Source organism: Lissotriton helveticus, chromosome 8 (genome assembly GCF_964261635.1).
Source record: "Lissotriton helveticus chromosome 8, aLisHel1.1, whole genome shotgun sequence".
NCBI lineage: Eukaryota > Metazoa > Chordata > Amphibia > Caudata > Salamandridae > Lissotriton > Lissotriton helveticus.
The window spans coordinates 1,139,104,670-1,139,122,149 of record NC_136069.1 but is presented as its reverse complement, the minus strand read 5'-3'; the positions used below and the strand labels follow the sequence as shown (position 1 = coordinate 1,139,122,149).

Below are 17,480 nucleotides of genomic sequence, written 5' to 3'. Positions count from 1 at the left end.
AGCCATCCTTTTCAGTTGTGATCTAATCTCTCCCTCTGTTATCTCCTTAGCCAAGGAAGCCTTATCTGTATCGCTCAACTGAGGCAATTCTCTTAAGGTCCACCAGTTCTCCAGTTCTCCCTCCGACCGATTGGTCATCTCTTGATATAGTTCTTCATAAAAAATTCTGTCTTCCCTTTTAATCTCTATGTCTTCTGTTAAGATTACTCCGGTCCCACGCTGTATCAATGATTTAATATTATTCCTGCTCCTTTCCATCCTGGCCTTCCATGCTAACAGCGCCCCACATTTCTCTCCATATTCAAAATTGTGTAGCTTACTTACTTCCCATTTATCTTTAAGTGTTTTTTCGGTTCTTGTTCTAAAGTTTATTTGTAATTCCAATATTTATTTCTCAAGTTTTGGAATACTGGCTCTATCATCCAAAGCAGCAGAGTGAAGTTGCTGTTCTTTTATTTTGATTAAGTTAAGCTCCTAAATATCTCTTTCTTTTATAAGCTTTCTGTTTAGAGTCATTTGGGAGCCGTATATTCCTCTTATATAAGACTTAAATGTGTCCCATACGATATAGTCTGAGGCAGTATTATCATTAAACCTAAAGAATTCCATAGAATTTTCCTTAATTTTATCCCTGAACTCTTCATTTAATAAGATGGTCCTGTCAAGTGTCCACCTATAGTTTAAGATGTTATTTTTGAAATTTATTTTTAACTCAACTACAGAGTGATCTGATAGACCAACTGGAATGTAAGAAATAGAAGAAATGTTTGCTAAGAAAGACTGGTCTAATAGAAAGAAATCTATTCTTGAAAACTGACGATACTTTTTACTGTAAAAGGAGTATTCTCTTTGGGTGCCATGTTTAACTCTCCAGGCATCCCGTAATGCATAGTCCTTCATGAGATGTATTTGTAAATTATAATGTTGTTTAATAAATTATAATTTATTAAAATAATTATTAAAACTTATTATTAAGTAAGTATATATTATATATTTTATGTATATGTTTAATTAATTGTATATTATTGTATATGTATTATTTATTAATTTTAAAGATTATTGAATACTTTTGACGATGTTTATTTAGTTTATAAGTATTATTTACTTTATTTTACACTTTTTTATTACAACCCCCCCCCCGATATTTTTAATTATGATATTTTTAACATCGATATTTTGGTTTCGATATTTTTGTACTTACCATGTTGTAGATAGGATGTCGATATTCTTGCCTTCGATCTTCCAGCGTAGATTTTTCTGCAGGTCGATATTTTGTCCGTCGATATTCTGTCAGTGATGCAATTTATTGGTAGTCACAATCTCTGCCACTCCAGCGGTGGGGAGTTACACAGTTATTAGTAGTCTGCACTGTCATGGGGCATTTTCCCATGGAAGCACTTTTGCATACATTTTCCCCACAAAGCCATTTCCATACAAGGCCGGGCTGAATTTTATATTCCTTTTGGCATTTCCTGGTGGGCTGGACCCATCAGCTGCAGTTTTAAAAGCCCAAGGCCGCTGCTTCCGAGTTTGTCCCCCCCAAGCAGTCAGGTTTATTGGGTCCTACCCTGTGTGTTTAAGGTCATTTACCACTGCTGTCCTGGGATCACAAATTTATACATTCCAATTGAATGGACATGGTCTCTCTTTTAGCACTTTCTTCTCTCATGGCAGCCAGGATGAGCAGTCACTGCTTATGCTAAGAGTTGGAGGGATTTAAAGATTTAAAACACAAAGTGTAACATTAGATAATAGGGAATAACCTGAATGCTCAGTCAGTGCTTTACCTTTAAAAGGGAAAACTTGAGGCCCTAGCACCTTCAGAGTTACGTTACCACTTCACAAGTGTTTATAGATCCCTCATGCTAGGATCAGAGAACTTACCTTCTAGGTGTTGGCATGACCCTGGGAAACAACAGAATATGTGCTCTCTTATAATTAGATTGCACAGCTCTTCAAAATGGTTTGCTGTGCTAACCTTCACTCATCCATATGGTGCTTTGCAACAATCCTCTACAAACTCTCCCAAGAATGGCGAGACAGTTCCCTACTGCCCCTGAACCTCAACCTATACCCTTCAGGGGAGACTCCATACTTTGCAATCAGGGATTCCTTCATGGGTGCACCTCCTCCCTAACACTTCTAGGGCCAGTAGGGCATTCCTCCCATCACTAGGAATATAACTCCCCAGGCTAGTGCCCCAATCCTCCTCAGGGATCCTGCAGTGTCTGTCAGAGCCCTCTCATACTCCTGTAGCCACTGATATATGTCATCTTCCTTCTTGAAGCTAGGCACCAAGTCCATGGGTATGTGGGGGGTGTTCCTAACACTAAATTCACAATTGGTGCTACCACTGGACTCCACCTGCAATGCTAGCAAGTCTAGAACTCTAGAACTATGCTCAAGGGTCAACCTTTTCTCAAGATCTAGTTACTCTCTGGTGAAGGCCCTTTCAGCCTCCACAATTCTCTCCTCTCGTTTCTCTCTGGTGAAGGCCCTTTCAGCCTCCACCATTCTCTCATGAGTTGGGTCTCTCTCAGCCTCAAGCCTTCTTTCTGCTACAGCTAGCTGCACCAGCTACAACTCCAGGTCCTTTTCTGCCTGTCTATCTCTGAGCTCTTCGGAGAACATGGTATGGGAGGTGATACTGCTCCTGGCACTAGACCCAGCATGGGACTCCCTATCTATGGTGTCCTCTCTGCCTACTTGCATCCCTGCCCAGTCATTTTCTTCTTCCTCCTCAGTTTCTTCAGGGCCACTGCCCTCAAGGCATGCAGATCGGGAAAACTCCCACTCAGAGTCCTCACTAATCTCGGGGTCCTCCTTAAAACACGCCCCCCTCATGGTTCTCTGTTGACACTTTTTGGTGGTCCCTTTAAAAATAATACAGGGCTCTGCGAAGCTCTGCAAAATGGATTCCTCTCTCACAGCTAGTCCCTTCTCACTGCAGAAAACCTTAAACTCCGCTAAATTGTAATAAAACAGGTCATCTAGGTCAAAGATCAACCCCATTTTGACAAGGTACAAAACCACAAGTGCAACAACAAGATTAACAGGCAGAAGAGCTGAAGCATGAGTAAACAATAAAAATGAACTATGCGAGAATCAGGAGAGAAACATGTAATGGTCTGAGCACAGAGTCATAGTGCAACAATGAGTTACTGTGGTATAATGCAAACACAAGTGCTATCCTCACTGCTGATCTCCAATGTTAGGAATTGGGTTTTCTAGTTGGCTAGTGTATGTAAGTAAGCCAGGCATAACCCATCACCCTAGTCAGGGCAAGTGTGCTACACACCAAAGATAAACTGTACTCACCTCCTTGGAAGCTTAGCACAGAGCAATCAGGCATATGCCCAGAGACAATGTGTGAAGTGTTTGCACCACACACTTACACCAGTAACCCAGAGAACACACCACAAAAGAGAGTCCACACAGGATTACATACACATTTTTGTAATATACTGTACACAACACATAGACCAGAACAACATAAATCATAGATATTGTGCATGTTACACCAACACTGAGAGAGTCATCATTATCCTGATGGTGCAAGAATTAAAGCAATATACATTATACCAACAGGGCATGAAATGCAACAGGTTATATATTACCAATACAGGAACCATCCATACTGTACATAGTAAGCAATTCCTGACAAGGCAAAGATCAGAACGATATACCTGATATACTCCGGGCATGGGATGCAAGTTTAGTTAGAAAAACACATACAGATTACCAAATATTCCCAGGACATCATAGGGCACAGTGCTCCAGTGCACCTGTTAGATATTTTAGATATTGTGTGGTAATTATACTCCAAATGTAGAGTATAGGAACTCCTGCACTCCTACTACATCTGTTACTGTAATTTTGGGCTGTTTCCTTCATGTGGCAGGTTTCTACTGAAAATCACGGATCTCCGTCAAGGTTTCGCCCACGCCATCACTGACCATGCACATGTGCCCAAGGTATGTGTCAGTGCTTGGGGGCACACACCATAGATTAGGGCAGGGAGACCCAATTGGTCCATCGCATGTAGGAAACGTAAAGGCGGCTGAACATGACCATATTGTGCAGCTACCAGCAACAGAGTTACACTGTGGGGCTGTGTGGCCATAAATATCTTTAGTAAGGCTGTGGCCACCAATATTGAGCTACTTGGGCTTCCATGCGTTGCTGGGTGTGGCGGCAATGATGTCCTGAAGTCTTTAGCAGCCTGGGATTCCCCAGCAATCAGTAGGGGAGGGGTTATGACACTCTGAGGCGGGTGTTGGCATTGTTTCTGTTCCAGTGGGCCAGAACCAACATCACAGGGATGCCTGGGATCACCACAGCAATGTGGATGCCTCGTACTCAGCCTTCTCCCAGCTCTGCAGTGTCTCCATGACCCACAGGGTTGACAATCTCAATCCACACTTGCACTCAACCAAGTTGGAGATCTGGACAGCAAGGAGTGCAGGCAGTGCATTCGGTCGATCAGCAACACATCGACAGAGGCTTTCGCTGATCTGGTGCATTACTCTGAGTTTCCGACACTGGTTTCTTGATACAAATACATACACCACTCTGAGTGCAGAACGAGCACTGGGTTCAAGGATAATAGCGCTCAGCACATGTTGGTTTAGGGAAATATCAAAGCGTTCCAGACGCAAAGGACTTGTAGGAGTCCTGGAGCAGGAAACAGCCCTATGGGGGATTTTTTTGTTGCCCCTGAGATTCCCTGAACAACAGGTGGGGCAACCAGCATGCCCTTTGAGAACACTGTGTTCAAGGGAGACAAGGACCACCCTATTCACATGGAACTAGGGTACATATTACATTACAAGAAAATAATGCTATTGTGACACAATTGCAAAGCAAACTATTATACACACTCTGTCATTGTCACAGGAGACTGTGAATGTTTACTGCAAATTGATTAAGTTTGATCACTTTTTGCTTTTCTGTATTTTTTTAATACCTTCACATTATGTCACTACTCGCCTCTTTAGTTTATAGGTTTCACCTTTCCATTGGGGTACCGTACACGGTTCCTTGAACCCCCTTTGTTTGGACTTTTTTAACTTAATATAAATCATAATGCATTTTACCTACATGGCTCCATATGTGCTTTTTTGATAATCCATACATCTCCTAAATGATTGCCATTGTGCTGAATCTCTATCATTACTATGAATACTAGGTTTATTTTCATACTAATTCCACACGTGCCATTGTTTTCTTGTAATGTGCTTTGAGAACACTGGCAGAGAGCAGGGAGCAGCAGGCAGGCCAACTCATGAAAGCAAGTGATGCAAATGGTAGTCCCTCCCGATAACTTAGCAGCCTCCTTCAATTGTGCAGCTTAGAGAGTCTGGTTAGATCTCAGTCTTGGGGGCCAGCTGGCAGCAGGGCAACAAGTTGAAAAGCAATCCAGTGAGTCCTTTAGGCCACCCAGTAGTAGCAGTAGAAGGGCAGTCCATATGAGTCCTTTGTGCAGAGCAGCAATCCTTCTGCCAAAACTTGGTCCAAGTTCCAAAAGGCTCCTCTCCGACTTTGACGTGAGACACTACCGGTCTCGTTCTCAGGCGCCAACCCAGATCGCCGTGAAGACAGCTGTACCCGCCCGTCCTCATTTTCTATCAGTACCAGGATTATCGCTCATGGTACCTCCCGCATACCCGTATCTGCCGGGTCGGAAATGTCACCGGCTACGCGAACCATTTACCTTTGACATTACACAGCCCTGAAGAGTAAGGGGCCCAGTGCCTGCTTGACGAAACACGTGTCGGCTGGTTGTTTGTTTTTCGTTGATGTCACTCTTCCAGAAAGGAAGACTCAATACACTGCATTTGGAAAGAAACCATACATATGGGTCTACCTTGTTTCATTTGATTCTATTCTGCCTTGCACCATTGATGACATTTATACACATTTGATAGAACGTGTGCACAGGACTTCTGTTGTATTTACTGAGTGGGCCCTGGCCACTCTCTGCAGAGGTTTTTGGGGTCTCCTCTGACTTGTAGCACCGTCCATTATTACTTCTCTACACCATATGCCTACCGCTACCAGCACAGGCGTCATTCTTCCTGTACATTCAGAAACCCCACACAGAACCCTTGTCAATTGATTTTGGGGTTCTCTCCAGGACTTAGAACTGTAGGCAAATGGGTTTAAATAGTGTTCTGTGGCAAAGTTCTTCATGCCCGTATTATTCTTTTTTGAAATTGTTCCATTCAGGTCAAAACACGGAGCATTATGGTATTACTAATCATCAAATGCAGTATGGGTTGTGTGAGTCTCCTCTTAGATTTTCCAATGCAGTTGTTGGCAGTGCAATGCATCTATTTTTCAATGATGGATGCCTTTTATTTTTTGCGTTTTAACTTACTGAAAAGTGGCTTTGCACAGATTTACTTCAGAGTTTTGAAGCAGTTATTGACATTTTAGAAAGTCTGTATTCCCAATTAAACATCTTTCTCGATGTTTAAACATGCGACTCAGCATCTCAGAGTTCTTTCTGTTGCTGTTCACTCCATGGCAACACTTTCTAAAAGTGGCATTTCTAAAATAGTAATGTAAAATACAACTACACAGTAAGCTTGATCTTTCATCGCTATTCCAAACATACCAAACATGGCAACACTACTCCTTTGAGGTCAGATATTATCACCTAAGCGCTTATAAGAGAATTCCCAATGCTAGACTATGAGATGAGTCACTACCAGGACATGCCACACAATAAAGGCACATGTCCTAGTTTTTATCTATTTCTCAAAGAAAGAGAGTTTCCCAAGGACCAGAAAGGACTGGGTCAATAGGTAAAAACAAAGAAAAGATTCCTTTCTGGGAAATTATTTCACAAGGTGACCATGAGGCCTATCCGTAGCAATTAGCTATATTTGACATTTGAAATTGACAAATTCAAGAAGTCAAGATTTAAGTCTCCACACTAGGTTATTTATACTTTTTTCTCAAAGTTTATTTTATAGAAATTCATATTTAGGCATACATTTTAAATACACATTGTAATTTAGCACTGTGGTGGTACTCTGGTACAAGTATGTATCTAATGGCTAACAATTCCGTGTTACGGTTATCTAACACAGAGTCACCACTATTATAGTATGCATTCAATATTTAAAATACAGTAATACAACGAATCAAATAAAAGACATTTTTTCACAATTTAAAATAGTCCAAAAAGTCGACGCGTTTCGGTGCGTATATTATACTTGGTGCACCTTCATCAGGACAGAATAAGTTAAAAACAGGTTTACATCTTCTTTCTGAAAAAATGAATAGAATGCATATTATTAGTGCGGAATTCCTGGTTTGAGATTTTAACCTAGTAGTGGGCTTAATACTTCATATTTACAACAGAATTTCCTTACTTTAAATTTAAGAAAAGGGTGTCCTTCGAATGGTTTTCTGGGACGTGTTGTTCTTTAGTTTGTCTGGTAGCACGTGTTTATCAATTCACGGCCGTCAGTGATCTATAATCATAATTTCCTTTTAGTTATTTTTTACATTATTTATATTTTCAATTCTCGGGTCAGTTACAAAATGCTATGCTGAACTTACTTGTATGGTTTATTAAAAGCATATAATCAATGATGCGATATTGTTGATGTCATCTCCAAGTGCCGTACTTTTCGTGAGGTCTGTACTCCTCTATGTAGTCACGTGACAATACTCTTAAGTGGAGAGAATATAATGTATTTTTTAGGAGCTGAGACTTATTTAGGGAAATATTAGTATCCAACATGCCAGATTTATACCTACCGATCTTGTAAATAGTGTCAGTTTTCAAGGCTTTTTGCTCGTTGAGTTGGTAGTCCTGACGTTTCTGGAGTTTGTTGTCACTGCGCTTGCTTGCCTGAGACCAGCCTCGCTCCTTTTTTGATTTTTGAGAGCTATTCATGGGGCATAACAAGCGTAAGGCATAGATTAGTTTAGTATGGGCAGTTAGACGCTGTCTTATCCACACAAACAATATTGACAGGTAGACACAGGCCATTATTGCCTGATAGTCTAATTCAAACTTTGTTCGCATTTATTTTAACCATTTAAAGCAGGGAAATGCGTGGGTATCCCCTTATGCTTCTTGTTCCCCATTTAAATTATCCGTGTCCTAATCCCGCATTTCAATTATGCAGGCACTCCTTATTCCTCATTTCAATTATGCAGGCACTCCTTAAGCTGTTTACTCTAAGAGTTGCCCCTGACATCTCGCTAACACTGCGAGCTCACTCCTCTACTAAACGGGAATGCTTTCATTACCCTCACTCGACTCCGCTACGTCTAACAGGGTGTTTCGGGCGTTCTTACCTCTGTTCTGGCTCGTAATCCCTTCGTGTAGTTGGCGTCCGCTTCACTGGAAATGACAACCACACGGAGGCTACTGAGTACTATATATACCGTTGTTAATTGAATTATTGAATATTGGCGGCATTAATTAGATTTAAAGTGTGTCTGGTGTCAAACATTGCGGCCATTATTGTAGTTTATTCATTATCGCTTACTTTATCCCGGGTAAAAACTGACGGTGCACCGGAAGGGCTGAGTGTTCACGGTGCACGGTGGCCATATTTGTAGTTTGTTGTCATTGCGCAACAACTGCAAAAGCAAAGTTACTGGATACGAGGCTAGAATCATTGGAAGCCAAATCTTTGTTAATTTCACGACGGCCATCGTTGTAGTTTGTTATCAATGCGTAATACAGGGATAAGATTACAGAAAAACGAGATCGATAATTTTAAAAGCCAAAACCTAATTAAATGAGAACGGCCCATTTTGATATACCTGTGCACCTGCGCAAGTAATATATGTGCTTATCTTTTGTGCTCAAATTCTATGGGAAGCTAATCGCGCTCCATTATATTCTCTCCACTTAAGAGTATTGTCACGTGACTACATAGAGGAGTACAGACCTCACGAAAAGTACGGCACTTGGAGATGACATCAACAATATCGCATCATTGATTATATGCTTTTAATAAACCATACAAGTAAGTTCAGCATAGCATTTTGTAACTGACCCGAGAATTGAAAATATAAATAATGTAAAAAATAACTAAAAGGAAATTATGATTATAGATCACTGACGGCCGTGAATTGATAAACACGTGCTACCAGACAAACTAAAGAACAACACGTCCCAGAAAACCATTCGAAGGACACCCTTTTCTTAAATTTAAAGTAAGGAAATTCTGTTGTAAATATGAAGTATTAAGCCCACTACTAGGTTAAAATCTCAAACCAGGAATTCCGCACTAATAATATGCATTCTATTCATTTTTTCAGAAAGAAGATGTAAACCTGTTTTTAACTTATTCTGTCCTGATGAAGGTGCACCAAGTATAATATACGCACCGAAACGCGTCGACTTTTTGGACTATTTTAAATTGTGAAAAAATGTCTTTTATTTGATTCGTTGTATTACTGTATTTTAAATATTGAATGCATACTATAATAGTGGTGACTCTGTGTTAGATAACCGTAACACGGAATTGTTAGCCATTAGATACATACTTGTACCAGAGTACCACCACAGTGCTAAATTACAATGTGTATTTAAAATGTATGCCTAAATATGAATTTCTATAAAATAAACTTTGAGAAAAAAGTATAAATAACCTAGTGTGGAGACTTAAATCTTGACTTCTTGAATTTGTCAATTTCAAATGTCAAATATAGCTAATTGCTACGGATAGGCCTCATGATCTAGTTTTTATCTACACAGCACCATGCCCATAGGGCTTCCTAGGGCCTATATTAGGGTTGCCTAATATGTAGTAAAAGGGGAGTTTAAGGCTTGGCCAGTACTTTTAAATGCCAATTTAATGTGGCAGTAAACTATGCACAAAGGATCTGCAGTGGCAGGCCTGCGACATGGTTGAAAGACTTCTTCTGCAGGTGGCACAAGCAGCGCTGCAAGCCCACTAGTAGCATTTAATTTACAGGTCCTGGGTCAATGGGATACCACTGCACAAGGGACTTAGTAGTAAATTAAGTATGCCAAAAAGGTGTAAACCAATCATACCATGTTTAAAGGAGAGAGCACATGCACTTTAGCACTGATAAGCAGTGGCAAAGAGCTCCGAGTCTTAAATCCAACAAAAAGAAGGCCAGTAACATAGGAGGAAGAAGGCAAAATGCTTTGGGCTAACCCTGCAGAAAGGGCCAGGTAAAAACTTTTCAAGAGAGGTGAAAGAGAGCAAGAGACTGAGGGAGGTAGAAAGAAGCTATGAGACAGAGAGACAAGAGCGGAGGGATAGAGAATGCATGGATCAAAGCAGAGAGATAGAGTGAATCGTGGAAAAAAGAGGGACTGGCTTTGAGCATTTGTAGTAGGGCTCCTTGTGGTTCATCAGTCCTGACCTACTTCCAGGAGAAAAACGTAGTGGCCCTTCTGGCATACCATACCTGACAGGCCTACTTGCACTGTTCCTGAAGCTACTACACCAAGGTAGTAGTCAATCTTCAGAAATAATACACCCAGAAAGGTCACCATCTGTTGGAAGTTTTCTCCCACAGATGTTGTTGGACATTTCATGACTTTCAATGTCTAGGATCACAATGGAGTCCCGGACAGAAAGGATGACAGAGCAAATAGCATGAGAGAGCTTCCTTAATTAGGATAGCCTCTTCAACACCATTCCACTGTCCACTAACATCGGCTCCTCAATAAGGGGATTCCTCAGATGACAGAACAGACAGCATCTCAACCATCAGGAACTCTGTTTCTCCTGTACTCTACCACAGGGGGGCATAAAGAAAGGAGAATATAATGTCATCACCAGCACAAGAGCATGCAAATGAACACGTCACACAGGAGCTCTATAACAGGCGTATTTTTTCTTCCACGTACTATCACAAACTGCACTCATTGTGTCATACCTTTTATAACCACACCTTAACACATCCCAGCAGATTACATCATTCCTGTTTAGAGTCCTCCCAGGACCATAAGGGTCTGAGCGCTCATAGTATCAAGACACTATAGAGGTCATGCATGCATTTATCCTACTCTTTTGGCAGCTATCTCAATACCACGCTCTTCTAAATTAAAAACTGAAACAATTTCTAATTAGAACAGACTATGAGATGTGCATCCATTTTGTGCAAAAATGTGACGTGGGTGTGATTTTTGAATTGTGATGCATCTTTATGCAGTAACAGATTGGGTAGACTCGGCAATCTCACTTACCTCAAACACGTGTGCCTTCTGCCACTAAATTCGGTATCACAACAGCTTTAGACAGACTTAGAGGGTGAAACAGTTTGACAAACTTTATTTTGACCCCTTTGATGGGTGGAAAGTAAATAACTATGGCACAATGTGGTTTTCGTGATATGGCCACATCTGTCCATACGAGTCTTTGGGATGGATTCCAAGTTCAGTGTTCCATAGGACCGCTGAACCCTTGGTGGCGGTCAGACCACCACCGACCGGGGGTGACTGCCTGCAGTATTTTGGCTGCTGTGGCCGTACCACCATAAGACTACCTGAACCGCCGGGATCAAAGTTCATGTGCGGCAGAGGCGGTGCGGGTTGAGGCAGCAATATGGAGGCAGTGCCTCTGTGGCACTGCCAAGCATATTCCTAATTGCCTCACCACCAACCATTTGATGGCGGTGAGCCCGCCATGAAGAGCGTGTTGGTGAGGCAACCAAGGTGGCCCTGCCACCGCTGGGCCCAGGGGGTGCATGCAGGGAGCACATGTAGTGCCCTTTATATTTGCACCCACAGTTCCTGCACAGTGTGACATTCATGCCTGCATGAAAGACCACCTACCAGACAAGGATTTGACTCCTAATTTGGCAGGTGGTCGCTCCATGGGTTTGGAGGTACCACCGCAGACGCGGCACATTGCACCGTCCGCTGTGAGATAGTCAAACTCGTAATCAGGCCCTTTGTCTCAATCCCTGAGTGGGACGTCAAAGCCAGTAATTATTCAAGAATTAGCATTCTGCTCGGCTCTAGCACATTCTAGAACAAGCTGATGCCACAACACAGCATAGTGCTAGAGGACTTCGAGAAACATGCAAGTCACTGTTATGAATCAGTCAAATTGCGCGTTTGGAAACGTTTAGGCAAGTTGTATACATTTAGGCCTGTAAATGCACATCTCTAAGTAAACAACAAGGCACTGCCCCTTCATTTATCAGATATTATTTTAATAACTGTTATGTACAGCAAATAATTAGGGCACCTTCATAAGTGAGTGAAAATGGCATTCATACCCCGAGCAGTGTTTTCTGAGTAACTGTACGATGCTCACTTCAGATTCGGTAAATTAATATTACAACATTATCACATTGTTGCACAGCGCAAAAGTAAATGTATATTGACAATTGGTTAAAAACTTTTTGACTGTACCTTTTTTTCTGAGTTCAAATGTTTTGTTCTTGTTTCCAAAAGGGTTATCCAACTTGCAAATGTAATTGAATTTTAAATCTTCTTCTTTCACCTCTTCGAAGTGTACTTCTGTCGACAGGAATGCGTTGCCATTGTCATAACTGTGATAGCAAAAATGTATTGTTTTAGCATGAAATATTTTTCTTATGTGAAGAGTATAGCGACATTGAACTCAGATCTTCATTTGTTAACTTCCGCTGCGGAGGGTAAGAGTTATAGATTTTCATAGACCGAGGAGATGTATAAACACTTTGCACAGGGTTTGTGTTACAGAAGTGGCAGAAAGCGCAACATATTGTATAGGAACTTATTTTGCAGCACAAATCCTGATTTGCGCTGGAAAGCTGCCTGAAGTAAAGCAAAAATGCATCATGCACAATTTTCACTACTTTACATCAAGGGGGTGTGTCATGGGTGTCACATGTGCATTCCCATGCAACTGCCCATTTTTTCATTTTACGCATATCCCTAACAAATCTACCCCAATTAAAGACAATAACTTTGGCAAAATACATGCAGGTACCCTTCTTGCACAGACCATACTGGCTACACGGCTAATTCTAAGCAGACCCCTGCCCTTGGTAGCCCAAACTGTACAAGTATGCAGGGCATACCTACAAGGAACACGTTTGAAGGGCTCAGAGCATTACCCAAAGGATGCACCAGGCAGGGAAATATGTCCTGGGAGGGTTGGTGAAGGCCCCATCACAGTGGTAAATATGAGCAACATAACAAAAATAACTACTATTAATTTGGTGCGTAACACAGGCCCCCGCAGCCCACGTGGTGCGGGGGGCGTGCTCTGGGGGCTGCGGAGGGCCCCGCGCTCGAGGGGCCTCCTCCTCAGGGGAGCCTTCATTAACGTCCAGCCACCCTCTCCATTAATTAAATGGTGCGTGCAGCCGCGCACACCACGGCCAGGCGGCGTGCGTCTTCTTTAATTAAATGGTTGGCATAGGGGAGTAACAGAGGCCCCCTCCCTTCTCGCTGTGGGGGCCCCGCTGTCATAAATTAAATGATGCCGTGCGCACGCCTGCCGGCCTCTTAATTAATAATATGGCCGGCGCGCACGCCCGGGCCCGGCCGGGCCTCTGATGCTGTTCATAATTAAAGGGTGCGTGCGTGGTAGCGCGTGCACGGTTATTTCCAAGCCGCGTTTGCGCAGTCTTCAGAGTGAGGCTGGTGTCGGTGACCTGTGACCGTTACCACACGTGACTTGTATCCCATCCCAGGACACAGCCAGAGACAGGCCTCTGCTGCTAACTTTCTCGCCTGCTTGGCCCGCCGGCTATCTGCCAGGTTCGTCCTCCCCCTGTTGGAACTCCCTCCTTGTCAACCTGCTAGAGGGGAGTTTCCGGCGGCAGCTGAAAATGTGGAAACCTTTTCCCTCTTTATATCTGGAGGCCTTGCTGGTTGCCGTCTGTTGGACACTCCGTACAGGTGTGGCAATGTGAGCAGAGAGGTAAGGGGGCATGGGTTCAGACTCTGCTGTGCTGCCCGCGGCACAGAGCAGGGAGGGGAGCGGCGTTTTTGTTGTGGGCAGAGATCATATGTTTGTGTGAAATACGATGCATGGTAAAAGGAGGGCATAAAGCCTGTGACGCTGTCCTAAGTATACTTCTAGAATTCTCCTGGTAATTTTTCCATCTCTCAATGCTTGTAGCATCTTCAAGGGCTTCCGTATCAAATGCAAAAACCAGCCTACTTGTGTTATCAGCGAAAAACCCCACGAGACAACCAACCATATGTGCATTTCAAAGGTAAGGTGAGAAGGAAGGGCTTCCTAGTCTGATGCGCAACATCCCACCACCATCTTGGCCCTGGGATAGCTATCCAGTGATTAGGCATCAGCAATCCACAGCCTCAATGCTGCAGTGATGGTCCAGTGAACGCAGGCATAGAAAGCCCAGTCGCAAGACTCGCAGGACTGCAAACTGCACCAGGCGCAATAGGGTTATGGAAATAATTGTTCCGTTGCTTGCAGTGCAGGACATTACTCTGTGGCGCACACTGCTTCGTCAGGTAGGTTAGTGTCTGCCATTGCATCTATCTAAACAATTCTATGTCAGGACAGGAGGCTCTGATTATGCTTTCTCATTTCTTTAATGAAATGCTCAGCAGCCAATAAAACAAAACTACAAATCCCATGAACACTTGGGAATGACCATAGAGATTACACTATATAAGGTCCAAACACTAGTCCTTCTTCCTCTTTCTTTGCTGCTCCGCAGCCAGTTAAGTCTATTTACCTCTCTTATGCGTGTTCATGCTTATTTACTGAGGTTTAATTTGTCATTTTGTACTTGCCTTGTATTCCGCTGCTTTATCTGCTTAGCGCGCGGTGTTTGTGCAAGTTTGGAGCATCTCGGCTCCGTTTTCGTATTTCCCGCTTTGGGGTTGTTTCGTCCGTTTGCGGCGTGTTCTTGGGAGCGTGTGTTCGCCTCCCTGCGCCTGGCCACTTGTGCCCGGTTGCCTTGTGGAGCGGGAGTAGGGGTCGGCGGTTCCTTCGGAGAGCGCGAGCGCTCTCGAGCCGGTGCGTTGAGGGCCGCAGTGTCGCGCATGCGCACTGTGACATTTCCGGCTTGAGGCTTTGTTTACCTCACGCCGGTTGAGAGAACGAGCGTTTCCAGAGCGCTCTCGCCCACAGCCTTCAGCCTTTCGACCCCGTTTGACGCCGGAGCACAGGAAAGTGCTTTGGTAGACTTATTGTTGTGCATAGGCTCTGCCTAGAGTGACTGTAATTCGGCAGGCTTCACTCCCTCCACGTTCAATTGTGTGCTTTGAGTCTGGTCTATTCCTACTCTCTTTGGCCTGCTTTGGGGTTCTCACTCCCCCTGCATTGTATCTGTGATACTGTAAATTGCTTCCAGTCATCTTGTGGGCTTTGAATTGTTGCACTTCTGTGCAATGGCGGAATATTATGACGCTGATGATGACTGTTTTTATGGGGATGAGGAAGGTGATACTCTTGGTTATGATTTGGTGGAGGAGCTGGATAAAGGTGTCCAGCTTTCGGTTAACAAGGCGCTTGTTCGTGCCATAAACCCACTGAAGCGTCATTTAAACCAGTATGCGCAGCAGCAGGGCTGGTTGCCTGCCTCGCATAAATCCACCAAATCACCTTTGAATCCTCATAAGGCGGATTTTCAGAAGTTGGCAAATACTTTGGCCACTGGGCGTTCCAAATCTGCGCCACGTGCCACTGATGACTCGGATAACGCTCACACTTCCTCTGGACAGGATTCACCCCCGCCTCAGAAGCGTTCCCGCAAAGAACATTTTGTTGACGCACCAGAGCGTCCGTCTCTCCTGACTTTCGAACCTGCGGACATTGTCCACCCAAATTCATCCTCATGGTTGCCTTCCCCAGCTGTGGCGGCGTACATAGAAGCGCACATTCGTCAACCCTTTGATGCTTCTGTTCGGGCCAGGCTCCGATCTGAGTGCCCAAGGCCAGATCTTGCAGACCACCTAGCCGAGACTCCGGAGGTAGATCCTATGATGGTCACCTACCTTAAGAAATATTCGAAGGACCCTAAGAAGGGCCTCGACCGTTCCTGGAGGTCGTGCCAGGATAAATTGCTGGACATGCTTGGTCCTCTTACCAAGATCCTAGATCTCGGCTTTCAGGCCAAAGAGGCCTCGGCTCTTGTGAACCCTGACGAACTCATTGAGTGGGCGCAGAGGGCTGTGTGCCAATTAGGTAATGTTAATTGTGCAATCTCTTCGGAGAGGCGTCGGTCCATCTTGCTGAAGTTGGATCCGAAGTTAGCGGAACTGTCGTCTTCAGAGTCGGGTCCTGAGGCGCAGGGACTGTTATTTGGTCAGCCCTTTTTGAAGGAGCTCACGAAGTTTGTCTCAACCTTCAGTGGCATAGATAAGGCTCAGGCTTCGTTGCGCCGAGCAATGCTTCCGGTTTTTGCCAAGGCCGGACGAGGGCGTGGACGCTCGTTCGGCCGTGGGTCGCACCAACAGTCCCAGCGGGGAGCCCCACAGCAGCAGCGTGGTGGAGGATATGATTCCGGATACTCCACTCGCGCAAATTTCTACCCCTCCCGCAAGGGAAAAGGCCAGTATGGCAAAGGTCGCTCTGGAGGACAGCAAGGCCATTACCAGGATTCCGGCGCTACAGGTGAGCTTGATTCATGCTTGCGATGTGATGTTGGGGGGCAGAGTGCAGTTTTTCCTAAACAACTGGCGTATGATCTCCAGCAATGCTTGGGTGCTAGATACTGTTCAAGGATTCAAGATAGAGTTCTATCACCCAATACATCAGACCCGTCTTCCACCTCCTATGCTTTTTTCCCGTCACTCTCAGGCTTGTCTGTCAGGCGAAATCGAGGTTCTCCTCAGCAAGGGAGCGATTGTTCCTACCGAACGCCATCCGAAGGGCTTTGTCAGCTCAGTCTTTCTGGTCGAGAAAAAAGGAGGCGGATCTCGCCTAGTTCTCAACCTGAAAGACTTCAACAGCGGGGTGGTTTACAGACACTTCAAGATGGAGGGCATCCATCTTCTGCGGGATCTCCTTCGGGAGGGAGATTGGATGGTCCGTCTGGACCTGAAGGATGCATATCTGTCAATCCCGATTTACAGGCCCCATCGCCGATTTCTCCAGTTTCAATGGCTGGGGCGTTGGTACGAGTATCAGGTTCTCCCGTTCGGCCTTTCGTCGGCACCATGGTGCTTCACGAAATTGCTGAGGCCGGTTGTAGAGCATCTTCGTTCCAGGGGAGTCAGACTGATCATATATCTGGACGACATTCTTTTGATGGCGGATTGTCCTCTCAAGCTTCTGCAACATCTGGAGTGGTCCATCACACTCTTGCAGTCTCTAGGTTTTCTAGTCAATGTTCCGAAATCGGTTTTGGTTCCCACTCAATCTATCGATTTTTTGGGTTTTCAGATAGATTCGGTGACTTGCCAACTTCTCTTGCCCAATCAGAAGCTCCGTTACATCAGGAGGGAATTGACGTCTGTTATTTCCAAACAGACTGTGTCGTTGAGGTCGTTGGCACGTGTGGTGGGTCTTCTAGCGTCCTCCATTCAGGCCATCTTTCCGGGTCCTCTG

The 17,480-nt window shown here is 44.2% G+C and overlaps 1 protein-coding gene across 1 annotated transcript in view; it reads right to left on the bottom strand.

The window, feature by feature from the left end:
* The window catches only part of LOC144771902 (interleukin-18 receptor 1-like), a 383,123-nt gene that overhangs the window by 131,039 nt on the left and 234,604 nt on the right, over positions 1-17,480 (bottom strand). The window contains exon 6 of the mRNA XM_078656140.1: positions 12,374-12,513. Within this exon, the coding sequence (XP_078512266.1) occupies positions 12,374-12,513 (140 nt within the window). The remainder of the gene's footprint in view (positions 1-12,373; positions 12,514-17,480) is intronic.